This window comes from Sminthopsis crassicaudata, chromosome X, assembly GCF_048593235.1.
Source record: "Sminthopsis crassicaudata isolate SCR6 chromosome X, ASM4859323v1, whole genome shotgun sequence".
Classification (NCBI taxonomy): domain Eukaryota; kingdom Metazoa; phylum Chordata; class Mammalia; order Dasyuromorphia; family Dasyuridae; genus Sminthopsis; species Sminthopsis crassicaudata.
The window spans coordinates 42,487,858-42,501,868 of record NC_133623.1 but is presented as its reverse complement, the minus strand read 5'-3'; the positions used below and the strand labels follow the sequence as shown (position 1 = coordinate 42,501,868).

General features: G+C 41.5%; 1 protein-coding gene across 7 annotated transcripts in view; it reads right to left on the bottom strand.

Annotated features, from left to right (window-relative positions):
* ARHGEF6 (Rac/Cdc42 guanine nucleotide exchange factor 6) overlaps positions 1-14,011 on the bottom strand; it is a 112,731-nt gene that overhangs the window by 29,726 nt on the left and 68,994 nt on the right. For all 7 annotated transcript variants that reach the window (XR_012484288.1, XM_074278626.1, XM_074278625.1 and 4 more), the window contains 2 exons: positions 10,692-10,787; positions 7,945-8,067 (listed from right to left, as the gene is read on the bottom strand). Coding sequence is in view for 6 of the 7 variants with exons in the window: in XM_074278626.1 (XP_074134727.1) it covers positions 7,945-8,067; positions 10,692-10,787 (219 nt within the window). In the remaining variant the exon portion in view is untranslated. The remainder of the gene's footprint in view (positions 1-7,944; positions 8,068-10,691; positions 10,788-14,011) is intronic.

Genomic DNA, 14,011 nt, shown 5'->3' with positions numbered 1-14,011 from the left:
AGCCCAATCACTGTCAAAGAGTATAATGAAAAAACAGACTGTCATATTTGCAGCAATGGCAGCCAAGAGTGATGGTTAAGGCTGGGCCTCTGCCTGGCCGGACTGGCTGCCTCCACCTAGAGACCCTAGAGACACCTGATGCCTTAGCTATATTCTCTCATTTGACTCTTCCCACAACCTTAGGGTGGGTTTAAAGCTAGAGGGCATTACATTTGGTCTCATTTTGTATACAACGAAACTGAGGCAATGAAAGAACTGAAATAATTTGTAAGCAAAGTTTTATCTCATCTGACCTCATCTCTCCCCAACTCCATAAATTTCAGGGGCTCCCTAGTACCTCTTGGCACCAAACACAAAATCCCATTAGTTTTTAAGGCCCACCATAACTAGGCCTCTCCCTCCTCTTGCAGCCTTTCACACTTTGCTCCCTTCCATGCAGTCTGTGACTCAGGAACACCATCTCCATGCTGTTCTTCTCCCAGTGAAGACCTTCCCCCAGACCTAGTCCACCCTCCTTCCTCACTACCTCTTGGTTTGTCAGGCTGCCTTCAAATCCTTGCTAAAATCCTACCCCCTCCAGGCAGCCTTTCCTGAGCCCTCTCAATGCCAGGGCCTTCCCTCTGTGATCATCTCTTAATTGTTTCTTCACAGGGGTCTGGGTACTGTCTGCCCCATCAGCCTGGAAGCACCCTGAGGGCAGGGATAGAGTCTTTTGCCTTTCTTTGTCTCCCTAGTACCTGACACATAGTAGGTACTTACGAAATACTTGATCTAGCCCTTTCTTCACCTCCCCAGCAGAGATTAGCACAGTGCTGGGCTTGACTTAGTTTCATCAGGGCTTGAAAAACCAAAGGCTACTCTACATCGCAGGCTCAAAGGCTTCTCAAGGTAGAGGGAGGACTCAGCCATCCAGGTTTTCACAGCCAATTTTAGTCATCTCGTTCCACCTAGAGGCCTGCACGAAGAAGTTCACCTACGACATGATAGGCAGGCAGGGCTGAGGATCACAGCTTCCCTCCCTCTCCTTCCTGTTTGGTGCCCTCCCACCATCTCCCTACTTCTGACTTCCTACATCCAAAGAGGGTGAGAAATCCCAATTTGTATATTTCCATCCTTGGTAGTCCTGGTCTTCAGAGAATGCTGGGAAGCTTCCTGCTGGCTAGGTTTCAGGATCAGTGGCAGCAGTGGTGCTCTCATTGGCTTGTGTTCTAGCTGGATCCCATCACGGCCTAAATAAGCATGGGATGGCTGCAAAGAGGAATCCTACCTGTGGTACTCAGGGAGATGAATTGTACAGATGAAGCCTAATGAATCCCACTGTGTTTCCAGAGGAGGAAAGTAAGGCTCTAAGAAGGGACATAATTTACCCATGATCACTTCACTATTAAATGAAGAAGTGCTATGTTATATAGTGGAGAAGGTGCTGGACTAGGAGGCAGGAAGCCTTGGGTTCAAACCTAGCCTCAATCACTAACTAGTTGTGTCTCCTCTGTCAGCCTCCACTTTCTCTTTGATATCCATTGCATCAGGCCCATCTCCAGTCCTTAGTCTCTATCTTGCCACTGGCCCAGATGGCTCTAGAAGGGAAAATGAGGTAATGACCTTACCCAGCCTCCCTCACTAAATCCATTTCACTTGCATATCATGGCAGCACCTCCCTGCCATCATGGTCCTCCTTAGAAACTAGAGACAAACAAGAACCACTTTGATGAGATGGGGATAAGAGTGGCCCCTAGCTCAAAGATAGATTGTTGAGATCTGCTATAAATGGGAATTATAATTGTTGTTGTCATTGTGGTTATTATGCCACGTCAAAGCCGTGCCTAATATTAGTTCTTTTATGATGTGCTCCCCTCTGAAATGGATGGTGTATTATGGTCATTGTAGTCACATCTAGGGAATGCTCCCAGTTTTCCTGATTTAATATTTAATAAATACTATTTGTTATTTAATATATCATATATGTTATATAATATAAATAAAAATAATAAAGTGACCATTTTGGTAAATAAACCAGTTGCTCCCACCACAGATCTTATGAAACTTCACAAAACTTGCCAGGACTTCTGGGAATTATCTGAGATAATTCTCTAGTGATTCATAAATGTACAGCAAATGACCTGTTAGAGGAAACAGGTATGGGGACAGAGGTTTGGAAAGCCATCCAAGAGAGAACCTGTAATCAGAGGTCACGGGTTTCCCTCCCAACTTTGCCACCAACGCGACCAAAGGTAAATTCACTTCCTCGGCCGAGACCTCAGTTTCCTCCTCAGTAAGATGAGTTTGAATCAGGTGACCTCTCGGGACCCTTCCGGCTAGAAAATTATGATCCTGTGATCACTGAGTGAAACTTTTCAACAAGCTATGCCTTTAGGGCCACCTGTAATAGCTTAGAAGGAACTTCTTCTGCACCATCAGAGAACTCTAAGTCCTGACCCAGAGAAATGAGGAAGGACCTGGAGCACGCATCATTAGTTACAGGTAAAACTGGCAAGGGCCAAAAACTCATTTCGGCACAAAGAGTCCTTTGTCATTTCAACTATATCATCTCTTCTGGCTTTTTTCCCTCAAATTCTACTGGTCTCATGATTTTTCTTCTTAGATCAAAAGGACCAAAATTAATATGAAAATCTTAATTTCCATCTCAATTTGTGTTATGAGATTCTCTCCCTTGATCATGTAAAAAGTGCCCCAAATTGTCAGACAGGAATCACATGCAATAGATATTCCAAAATTAGACACACTGAAGGCTAGTGCTGGAAGGGGCTTTGAGAGGTCATTTTAGCCCACTTCTCTCACTTTGGAAACTGAGTCCAGGACCTGGACATGGGTCAACAAGTTACTGCTAAAAAAAAAAAAAAAAAAAAAAAAAAAAAAAGTTACTGCTTCTCAAGTGCCAGTCCTTGACCCCTGATCGTATGACTTTACCTTAATCACTTCACCTTCCCAAGCCTCAGTTTCTTCATTTGAAATATGGCAGAGGATCAGGGGGACAAGGTGGGAGAGGGAAGGTGTTAGATTAAATAATCTCTAAGTTACTAGTTACTAGTTGGAGAAGTTGTCCTCTCTCCCAAGTACCAGAGGAATGATATAAGAATATGTTGCAATAACCAACGACTATAGAAACCTAGTGTTTGACAAACCCAAAGACCCCAGCTTCTGCGATAAGAACTCCCTATTTGACAAAAATTGCTGGAAAATGGAAAAATAGTAGGGCAGAAACTGGGCATTGACCAATATCTAACATCCTCTCCCAAGATAAGATGGAAATGGGTTCATGATTTAGACAAAAAGGATGATACTATAAGCAAATCAGGAGAACTATGCCTTGCTAGTTAGTTAGATTGTTTGTTTGTTTTTGCCTCTCAGATCTGTGGGAAAGGAAGGAAGTTATGGCCAAAGAAGAACTAGAGAACATTATGAGATGCAAAATAGATCATTTTGATCATATTAAATTAAAAAGTTTTTATATAAACAAAATTCAGTCAAGATTAGAAGAGAAGCAGAAAACTGGGAGAAAAAAAATTTACATCTAAGAGTTCTGATAAAGGCTTCATTTCTAAAATACATAGAGAACTGACTCAAATTTATAAGAATACAAGCCACTCAGCCCTTTTTGTACTGGCTAGAAACTGGAAGATGAGTGGATGTCCATCAGTTGGAGAATGGTTGGGTAAATTATGGTATATGAAGGTTATGGAATATTATTGCTCTGTAAGAAATGACCAACAGGAGGAATACAGAGAGGCTTGGAGAGACTGACATCAACTGATGCTGAGTGAAACGAGCAGAACTAGGGGATCATTATACACTTCAACAATGATACTGTATGAGGATGTATTCTGATGGAAGTGGAAATCTTCAACATAAAGAAGAGCTAATCCAGTTCCAATTGATCAATGATGGACAGAATCAGCTACACCCAGAGAAGGAACACTGGGAAATGAGTGTAAACTGAGAGCATTTTTTGTTTTTCTCCCCAGGTTATTTTTAGCTTCCGAATACAATTCTTCATTTGCAACAACAACAGCAACAAAATTCAGTTCTGCACATGTATATTGTACCTAGGATATACTATAAGATATTTAATATGTATGGGAATGCCTGCCATCTAGGGGAGGGGGTGGAGGGAAGGAGGGGAACAATTCGGAACAGAAGTGAGTGCAAGGGATAATGTTGTAAAAAATTATCTATGCATATGTACTGTCAAAAATGTTATAATTATAAAATTAATTTTAAAAAAATACAAGCCACTTTCCAGTTGATAAATGGTCAAAGGATATGAACAATTTTCAGATGAAAAAATTATAACCATTTCTAATAGTATGAAAAAATGCTCTAAATAACTACTGATTAAAGAAATGCACATGACTACAACTGTGAGGTAACACTACATGCTTCTCAGACTGGTTAAGATGATAGTAAAAAATAATGATGAATGTTGGATGGGATGTTGGAGAAAACTGGGACACTAATACAATGTTGGTGGAGTTGTGAATTCAGTGAACTATTCTGGAGAGCAATTTGGAACTGTGCTTAAAGGGCTATCAAACATGTGCTTTAGGAAGATCACTTTCCTAGCTGAGTGGAGGAAGAACTGGATTGGGGAGAGATTTGAGATAAAGCAGAGGACTACTGCAGTAGTCCAGGTATAAAGTGATGAAGGACTGCACCAGCATGACAGTACTGTCAGAGGAAAAAGGGGGCATACAAGGGGCTATCAAACTGTGCATACCCTCTCACCCAGCAGTGTCCCTACTGCGCCTGTATCCCAAAGAGATCATAAAAATAGGAAAGGGCAAAATGTGCAAAAATGTTCATGGCAGCCCTTTTTGTGGTGGCCAGAAACTGGAAATAGAATGGCTGCCCATCAACTGGAGAATGGCTGAATAAATTATGGTATATGAATGTTATTGAATATTATTGTTGTGTAAGAAACGACTAGAAGGATGACTTCAGAGACGCCTGGAGAGACTTGCATGAATTGATGCTAAATGAAGTGAACAGAACCAAGAGAACATGGTACAAAGCAATAAGATTATACGATAATCAATTCCAATGGACATGGCTCTTTTCAGCAGTGGGGTGATTCAGGCCAGTTCTGCTGGATTTGTGATGGACAGCCATCTGCATCCAGGGGAAGGGCTATGGAGAATGGATGTGAATTACAACATGGTGTTTGTATCTTTTTTGTTGTTCTTTGCTTGCTTTTTTTCTTTCTCATTTTTTTTCCTTTTTGATCTGATTTTTCTTGTGCAGCATGAGAAAGGTAAGAGACATGCACAGATAAATTGCATTTGTTTAACATGTATTGGATTGCTTGGTGTCTAGGGGAGGGGGGGTTAGGAGCAAAGGAGAAACTTGGAACATGGGTTTTACAGAGGTGAATATTGAAAGCTATCTTTGCATGTATTTTGCAAAATAAAAGCTATTATTAAAAATAAATTTGAATTAAAAATAAAAAATATGAAGCAGGAAAAAAAAAGAATATGATGTGCTTCCTCTAAGCGAAATCCTTCTTGCTATAGCTTAGAGATCTCTTGTGTGCGCTAAACAATAACGCTGATACTTTATACGTGAGGACTGGAGATGTGCTGGAAACTGACTGCTAAGGAAACAACAGAGGCTCACATGTTGATACCTTGGACCTCTGGAAGCAGGGGAAAGGGAACAAAGGGAATGACCCAAAAAAGCTGAAAAAAGATTTTGAGAGCATGACTGAGAAAAAAGGAGTAAGATAAGACAGCGGCAAGAAAAAACCACTTGGACAAGTTGATCCAGGCCAGACCTAACCAGACTAGGGAGAAACCAACAGCCACACCAGGCTTCAGGAGACTTTCTTGGGGTACGGGTTTTAGCTCCAACATTTGGCTTTTCTGATGAGGAGGATGAGAGAGGAGTACAGGGCAGGGCTACTTTCCCAAGACTGACCCCAAAAGAGGAGCCTTTAACCCCTTAGGTTGCGGCGAGGAACAAGAGAAGGCCCCTGGTATTTCCTCACAGGAAGTAAGCCCAGTCATACTAACTGGACTAAAAATAGCTTTGCACTCACAGCAAAGGGAAAGCGTTCTGGACGTGGAAGCAGGAAGATATGGAGTTAAATCCTGCCTTTAACACTTATAAGCTATATGTGCAGTGCAGCTAGGTGGCATTGCAATGGATAGAGTGCTGGGCCTGGAATCAGGAAGACTCCTCTTCTTCCTAAGTTCAAATCCAGCTTCAGCAACTTCCTAGCTATGTGACCCTGGGCAAGTCATTTCACTTTGTTTGCCTTGGTTTCCTCAGATGTAAAATGAGCTGGAGAAAGAAAGAGTAAACCACACCAGGATTTCTGCCAAGAAAACCCCCAATAGGATCATGAAGAATCGGGCAAGATCACTTTCAAGTCCAAAGCTCTACCTAAATCTCTACAAGGGACCTGGGCTCCTTAGAAAGATGTACTCAGGCAGATAACCCCAATGCTGCCTTTAAAGGCAACTTGTCATTTTAGTCTATATGCAACTTTAAATTATCCAGAAACTAATAAGTCAGGCAGACTGATGATTAGGAGCCTCTGTTTCTCTCACTTCTCCTCTCTTTGGCTATTTCACTGGAGAAAGGACACTGGTCTCCAGACGTAAAGCAGAATGCTGCTAAAGCAGATCCAAATGTAATTGGGAAGTGTTTAACAAAATAAGTAAAAATGTGATATCACAAGAGATAAGATTAATTTGAGATTTTTAAGGGTTTTGGCTGTACTGTTCTCAAAGGACCAGTTCTTTCTATTAATTTGTTGTATGAGCATGGCCAAGTCCTTTCTATTTCTCTGGGTTTGTTTTCCTGATATCAGAGGGGGGAGATTGGCCTAAATCATCTTTCAAGATCCTTCCAGTTCCTACCCCAATCCTGTAATATTGCCATATGATGTGTTTATTTCTTATACCCAGGCTCTTCCCCTGGCATCATGATAATCCAGTGGTACTGATCCATGTCATTTCCTAAAGCAGACATTTTAGTTTCCTGATGTGTCTGGAAAGAAGACCTGGAGCTGGAATGGGATCTCTGAGGTCTTCAAGTCCAACCCACTCATTTTACAAAGGAGGAAACCTTCATGGAGGGGAAGTTACTTGCCCACAGTCACACAAAGGCAGGACTTAAACCCAGGCCCTCTGAGGCCAAATGAAGCATTCTTGCCGCCGTCCAACAGGGTCTAACTTTAAAAAGTCAGAGAAGAAATGATATTTATGAGGAATTTAGAGAAACACAGGAAGATTTCTATGGTCTAGCTCAATAAAATAAGCAGACCCAGAAGAAGGATGTGCACATTAACCAAACTAATGTAAATGAGAGAAGATTCCCTAAAAGGAGACCAAAGTCCACAAAATGAAAAGTCAATCATGGTCCTAAAGAGTATGATTAAAACATGCCTCCCACCTCTCAGAAGAGAAACAGGTGACTACAAGGGCAAAACATCAGATACGGGATACGTGCTTGGGTACCGTCACTGAATTGGATGTTTTTGCTCAACTGGTTTTCTTTGTTACAGGGGAAAGTTCAGTTAAAGCTTGTTGTGTACATGTTATTGAGAAAAAAGTCAAATTAAAATTAAATGATTAAAAAAATACAAGAGAAGGTTCAACTCTAGCATGGGAAGAAAAAGGGTATAGTAGCATGGGAGTATACCAGAAATGACTGGGATGTAAAAAAAAAAAAAAAAAAAGCATCCCAAAAAACTCACTTAAAAATACCTTCTAGAGAATTGCACATATTTAACCTATAATGGATCACTTACTGCCTAGGAGAGGGGGAGAAAGAGGAAGGGAGAACATTTTGGACACCCAGGGGTGAATCTTGAAAACTATCTTTACATGTATTTTGAAAAATAACAAGATATTATGATTTTTAAAAAATACCATTTCGAAGGCTGGTTCGATAAAGATGCCAACATGATTACGCATTCATTACCTGTGTTGAGTTATAACGTTCACAGCTGAGGGATGATTAGCACAATAAGTGAGATACAGAGATTTAAACTGAGGCATTAGGGACATCAGGCAGCCTCCAACTTTCTGTTGACTCTCGGGAAGTCTGTTTCAAAAAGAGAAAGGGAAAAAATGGAAGTTATATAAATAACAAATAACTGAGGATGATTTCCACTAAAATAATAATGATGACTAGTATTTTTTAATAGTTGCTCCATGCCAGCCACTGTGCTAAGTACTTTACAAACAGCATCTTATTTGATCCTTACAACAAACTAGATACTACTCTTATCTCTATTTTACAAAGGAGGAAACTGAGGCAGACTTGCGTGTAAATGACTTGCTCAAGATCACATTGAGACTGGATTTGAACTCAGATCTTCCTGATTCCAGACCTAGTACTCTATCCTGTGTGTCACCTAGCTGCCCATTAAAAATGGATAGTATCTAGGAGTTCTGAAAATTTTGCTTAATGAAGTTAAAAAAAATAAGCTAGAAACTCTGTTGTTGACTTTATTTCAATAAGGTGTCAGATATCTACCTGACACTGACAGACCACAGTTCTTAAAGGGAGGCCCAGAGTAAAATGTGAGAATGTTTCCTGTTCATTAAAAGCCTCTAACACCAAACTGCTAGAAACAACGAGGGTGCCGACCAGCCTATATCACGGCGTGTGAATACAACGGAATATTATTGTGGGGAAGACATGCCAAATATAAGGAACAGAGGGAAACGTGGGAAGACTTATATGAACCGATTCAGAGAAAAGTAAACAGAACCAAGAGAACGGCATCCACGCCACTCACAATAAGGGAAGGAGAACAACACTGAAAGTTAGCCAAATATGGATTATTGTGCTCACCAATCTTGGTCCCCAAAAACAGATGGTGAATTAATATTTCTCCCTTCAATAGAGAACAGGAGACTCCGGGTTTGGAATGGTATAAATGCTACTTATAAATTTAGTTTTGTGGAACTGTTTTTCTTTGATTCAAGGGAAGGATCAATAGTATGGAGAGGGCCAGAAGGGATATAGGGTAATGAATGTAGTGTAAGAAAAACAAAAGGCATGGATACAACATTTAAATATTTATGTGCCTAGAAGTGAAAGGAGCTTCTTGTAGCCTGCTCCTCCCTACCTCCTCTGCAGGAGAGATAGAGGAGAAAGGAGGTGGAAAAAAAATCACTGTGTGGGCCTCCCATAGACCAAAACTTTGAAATGAAGGAAATAGGGTTCAAATAACCACCTTTCAGTAGAGAGATGAGGGACTAAAGACAAAATACTGCAAATACTGTCAGGTGTGAACACTATTGCAATTTCTTTCGATTAATCATTTTTCTTTGTTATGGCAGTGGTGTGTGACCAAAAATTAAAGTGACGAAAGAACAAAAGGTACCAAGAAAACTGATTTTAAAGCACAAAATAAAATAAATGTGATGGAAAACCTTAAGAGGTAAAGTAAGAGAAATGACAAAAAGCAACATGTGACCTGAGATGGATGGTGAGGATGGGGCAGGGTGGGGAGGAGAGCAGAAAGGATGGTCGGACGGCTGGTTCGGGCAGCTGTACTTCAGTCTTCCCTTTGCCTCTCCGTCCTCTAGAATCCTGGCTGCTTGCCCACCTTCTGCTTTCGATAGCCCTCCAGTCACCTTGTGTGATCCATCCCAAAGAACAGAGCTCGAGCTGATGCTCAGCCCAAGCTCCCTAAGGACATTCAGAGCTGTTCCTATACCCAGCCTTCATGAGCCCCACTCCAAAAGTCATACTCATCCCATGATGTCACTTCAGCAGCATATACTACATTTTATTATTTTATTAAATAAGAATGGATCCCTTACTCCCATGTTGTATTACTAAAAGGATAGACTTTTTCTGCTCCAAGCTCCCTTGGAATTCAGTGAAAGTGCTAGAGAGTAATCACAGGATCCTAGATCTCAAGCTGGAAGTGAGCCAAGAAGCCAGCTAGGCCGGCTCCTTTATTTTACAGAAGAGGAAACTGAGACCCAGGGCAGGGAAAGGAACTTGCCCAAGGGATAGCCAGGTAGTAAGCAGCAGTCAGAACTCAAATCCAAGTCCTCTGACTCCCAAACCAGCACAAAATGATGCTGGGGTGATCGGTGGAAAAAAGCCCAAAGTTTACAATCTGATAATAACAGCTATCAATGGCTAATATTTCTATAATATTTACTTTGTGCCAGGTGCTGTGCTGAATGCTTTACAATTATTATGCCATTTGACCCTCACAGTAACCATGGGAAAGTAGGTGCTCTTATTATCGCCATTTTACAGATGAGCACATAGAAGCAAAATGACTTGCTAAGGATCACCCAGCTAGTAAGGATCTGAATTTAAACTCAGGACTTCCTCACTCAGGCCTAATGCTCTAGCCACCGCACTACTGCAGTGCCCAATCTACTCCATACTGTCCAAGGTATGAAAGGACTGTCTGTGGCCTGAGGATCCTGCTATTGTCTCCTGCAGCACAGCATCTCTCTCAGGTAGACCTGATTCGGTAAACTGAAATGACTTTCCAACAAATAGACACTGACCACAGGTACTTCTTACAACCCTGGTGACCACTGCCAACCCAACGCCCCTGAATTCTCTTGACGTCATTTCCGTCCATCATGGTCAAGTAGGTAACAAAAGCAGACACACTTTCCTATGCCCAGCCCCACTCCTATAGGCCTCCCCACCCCTGAGTTCCACAGCCAATCTCGAAGACTTACTTTGCACACTCCTCCAAGGCCTGGCACAGGGTCTGCTGAAATGTGCACACTTCCTCAAAGTTGCCCAATAAAGACGCAAACTCCCCAGCACTCAGCCTAGAAGGCAAAAGACATCCAATTAGGGTTCGAGACACACTTTAAGTTTCCCAAGGGCCCCAGCTAACTAGTTGAAAGAACCAGAAACCAAGCGCTCCTGATAAGTCACCCCTGTTCTAGTTTACGCTCTCTTTGAGGTTTTCAGAGAGTAGACTACTTTATCTATTTTCCTCAGTTTCCCCCTTAAGTAAAGCAGGTCAATGCTTCTAAGAAAAAAATAAGTGGGCTACATAATCAATACATTCAATATTTTTTGTTCTGAGGGTTCTGCCGGTATCCTCCAGTGCTCAGAGGATGCAAAGACTTCCAGCACATTAGATGAACTCTTTAAGGCAAAGATCTGGAAGGAGAGGAACAATGGGTGCAGATGGATGAGTGGCAATCTGCATCCTTAGAAGAATGTCCTGGATCCCTATGCAGGATTAAAAACTTTTCTAAATCCTAGTTACTCAGAAAATCAATTTGCTTCAACATCTCCTCAGAAAGGTGAAAAACCACCTCCATGAAAATCAAAACCCTGTAGCAAGTAAACTCCTTGAGGGCAGAGACTGTTTGGTGTAGCATCTGGTACCCAACAGTAACTAACTAATAAAGGCTTAATGAATGGCTGACTGCTCTAAAACAGGGCCTCCCAGCCCTCAGCAAGGGGACTGCAGAACAAAGCATTTCCTGGGTGGCCAAAAGACCTAAAAGAAGCATAATCTCCCAAGACAAGATCCGTTTGGGGTCAGAGGGACAGGGTTAAGATCTGTGTTGCCTGACACAGAAAACTCTTGATGGGAAAATTCCCTCAACCGATATAGAGGGGCGCCAGTTGGGCAACTCACACTAACAGACAACTGCAAGGGAAATGCCTTGAACTTAGGTTTTCCAAACTCCCCAGACCCAGTCCCTGGTCCGCTACCATACTGCCTCTTAAGACACTCCACGGAAGAAAGGAAGAATTTAGAAATGAGATTCAACCCAAAAACCCCAAAACAAAACAAGTGCTAGTGGCCCGCCAGCTGCCTCAACCTACAGATCGATCTTTTGGGGTCACTGCCTCCTCCTTTCAGCTTAATTCCAATTAATAATCTAGAGAAGATTAATATTAGTTTGCAAAGAGCTGCCAGACCTTCAGATGGGCTGTTTCTTAATTATGTGAATGGCCTAAAATGTGCATAATGCACAATATTTATTGTAAACTTCTTCCATTTTCTTGTATCAGAAGATTTGTATGTATAAACAAAAGAAAATGGCAGCTTTCCAATAGGAAGTTGAGGCGACTTTGGTTTTTCTTATTGTTAAGGTACTTGATCACATGTTCTAACAAACCAATTCCTTTAATTTCAATTAAAGTACTCAATTCCACTGTCAAAGTATGGTCCTTTTTTTCCCCCACTTGACTTGAAAACAAGGCTGATTTGCTGCAGTGATTGTGGCTGTTGGGTTTGTTTGAGTTTTGGGGGAAGAATCTCAGAATAGCTCAATCTCAGGCCCCAGCCAGCATGGTCAGCAGTGGGATTCCTGGAAGATGTGGATGTAGAAATTTGGTTTGCTTCTGAGCCAACATAATTCCCAAAGACTCGTGATGGAAAATACTAACCACAACCAGAGAAAGAACTATGGAGCCTGAATGCAAATCAAAGCATACAGTTTTTACTTTTTTAATTTATTTTTTGTTTCTAGTGGTGCCTTGTGTCTTGGGGTGGGAGGAGAGAAGGAGAAAAAATTGGAGCTCAAAATCTTAAAAGAATGAATGTTGAAAACTAGCTTTACATGTAATTGAAAAAAATACTATTAAATGAAAAGAAAAAGAAATTTGGTTTGCTTCTATGTTATCTCCTTATTTATTTGTTTATTTCTTTGTGCTCCCAGTGCCAATGGAGGAAGGAGATGAAAGGGAGTAAAAAAAAAAAAAAGGCTAATAATTGTATAAAAAAAAAATCAAAACCAAAACTTTATAAATTCACCCAATTTTATGAGATAGATAATGTTAGTATTATGATTCTCAGTTTACAAACAATGGAACTGAGACTCCAAGGGGTGAAATGATTTGTCTATGAACACGTGAGATGGTTTCTGAGATTGGATCTGAACCGAGGTGTCCTGACTCCCAGTCCTATACCCAAAGCACAGAATGAAAAGTTTCATTTTAACGGGACAAACCTGGCCTTGCAATTGCTCAAGGCAGCACAGTCTGATTCTGCCTACTTCCCTTTAAAAAACAAAGTCATTTTAAATATTTAAAACAACAACTAAAAGGAAAATTACCTAAGTCCTTCTGCCTGCACTTCAGTGATATGTGTTTTTATTGTATATAAAACAATGTACTATTTAATGTTTTTTAAAAGTGTGGTTCAGTGGAAAGAATATAGCATCTGAGGTCAAAGACCTGGGTTCTAAACCCAGTACTGACACTTGCTACTTTTATGACCTTGGGCAAGTCTTCTCCTCGTTGGGCCTCAGTTTCCCCCTCTGTAAAATGAGGGGGTTGAGCTAGATGGCCTCAGAAGTCCCTTCTAGTCTATGTCTATGATGTTCTGTATAACTTCAGGGAAAATGGAAGGGAATAAGCAGTTATTAAGCTATTAAATTAATTAATTAAGCTATTAAGTTATTAAGGTACCAGGCATAGTGCTGTATACAGATCTCATATGGTCCTTACGATAACTTGGGAGACAGGTGCTGCTATTATCCCCATTTTATAGATAAGGAAAGTGAGGCAGGCAGCAGCGAAGTGACTCGCCTAGAGTCCCACAGCTACTAAGTCTCTGAGGCTGGATTTGAATTTGGGTTTTTCTGACTCCAGACCCAATGCTCTAGCCACTGTGCCACCCACTGCCTCCAAGCAAATCATTTCTTCTATCTTAGGTCTCAGTTTTCTTTTCTGTAAAACAAGTGGATTGAACTTGATGACCTCTAAGATCCCCTCCATCTCCAAAGCCATGATCACTTGTTATTAGTTGCGCCCAGAGTAGAGCAACCCAATCAGCTAACTGCCCTCCAGTCCCCTGCAGGGCGCGTCCTCACACGATCTGGGCAGGAAAGTCTCGTCTGGTGCCACAGACAACTCCATTCCGGGCCAGTGACCTCTAAAGCCCCAGAAAGCTATAGTGCAGACGCCCAGACAGAAAAGAGTCAGTCATGGGAAGACAAGCCAGTGAGCCCCTTCCACCGCAGTTCAGTCCACTAGTATAGTCTGGGGGTGAGGATGGGGAGTGGTGGGCAGGGGCAATGTCAAG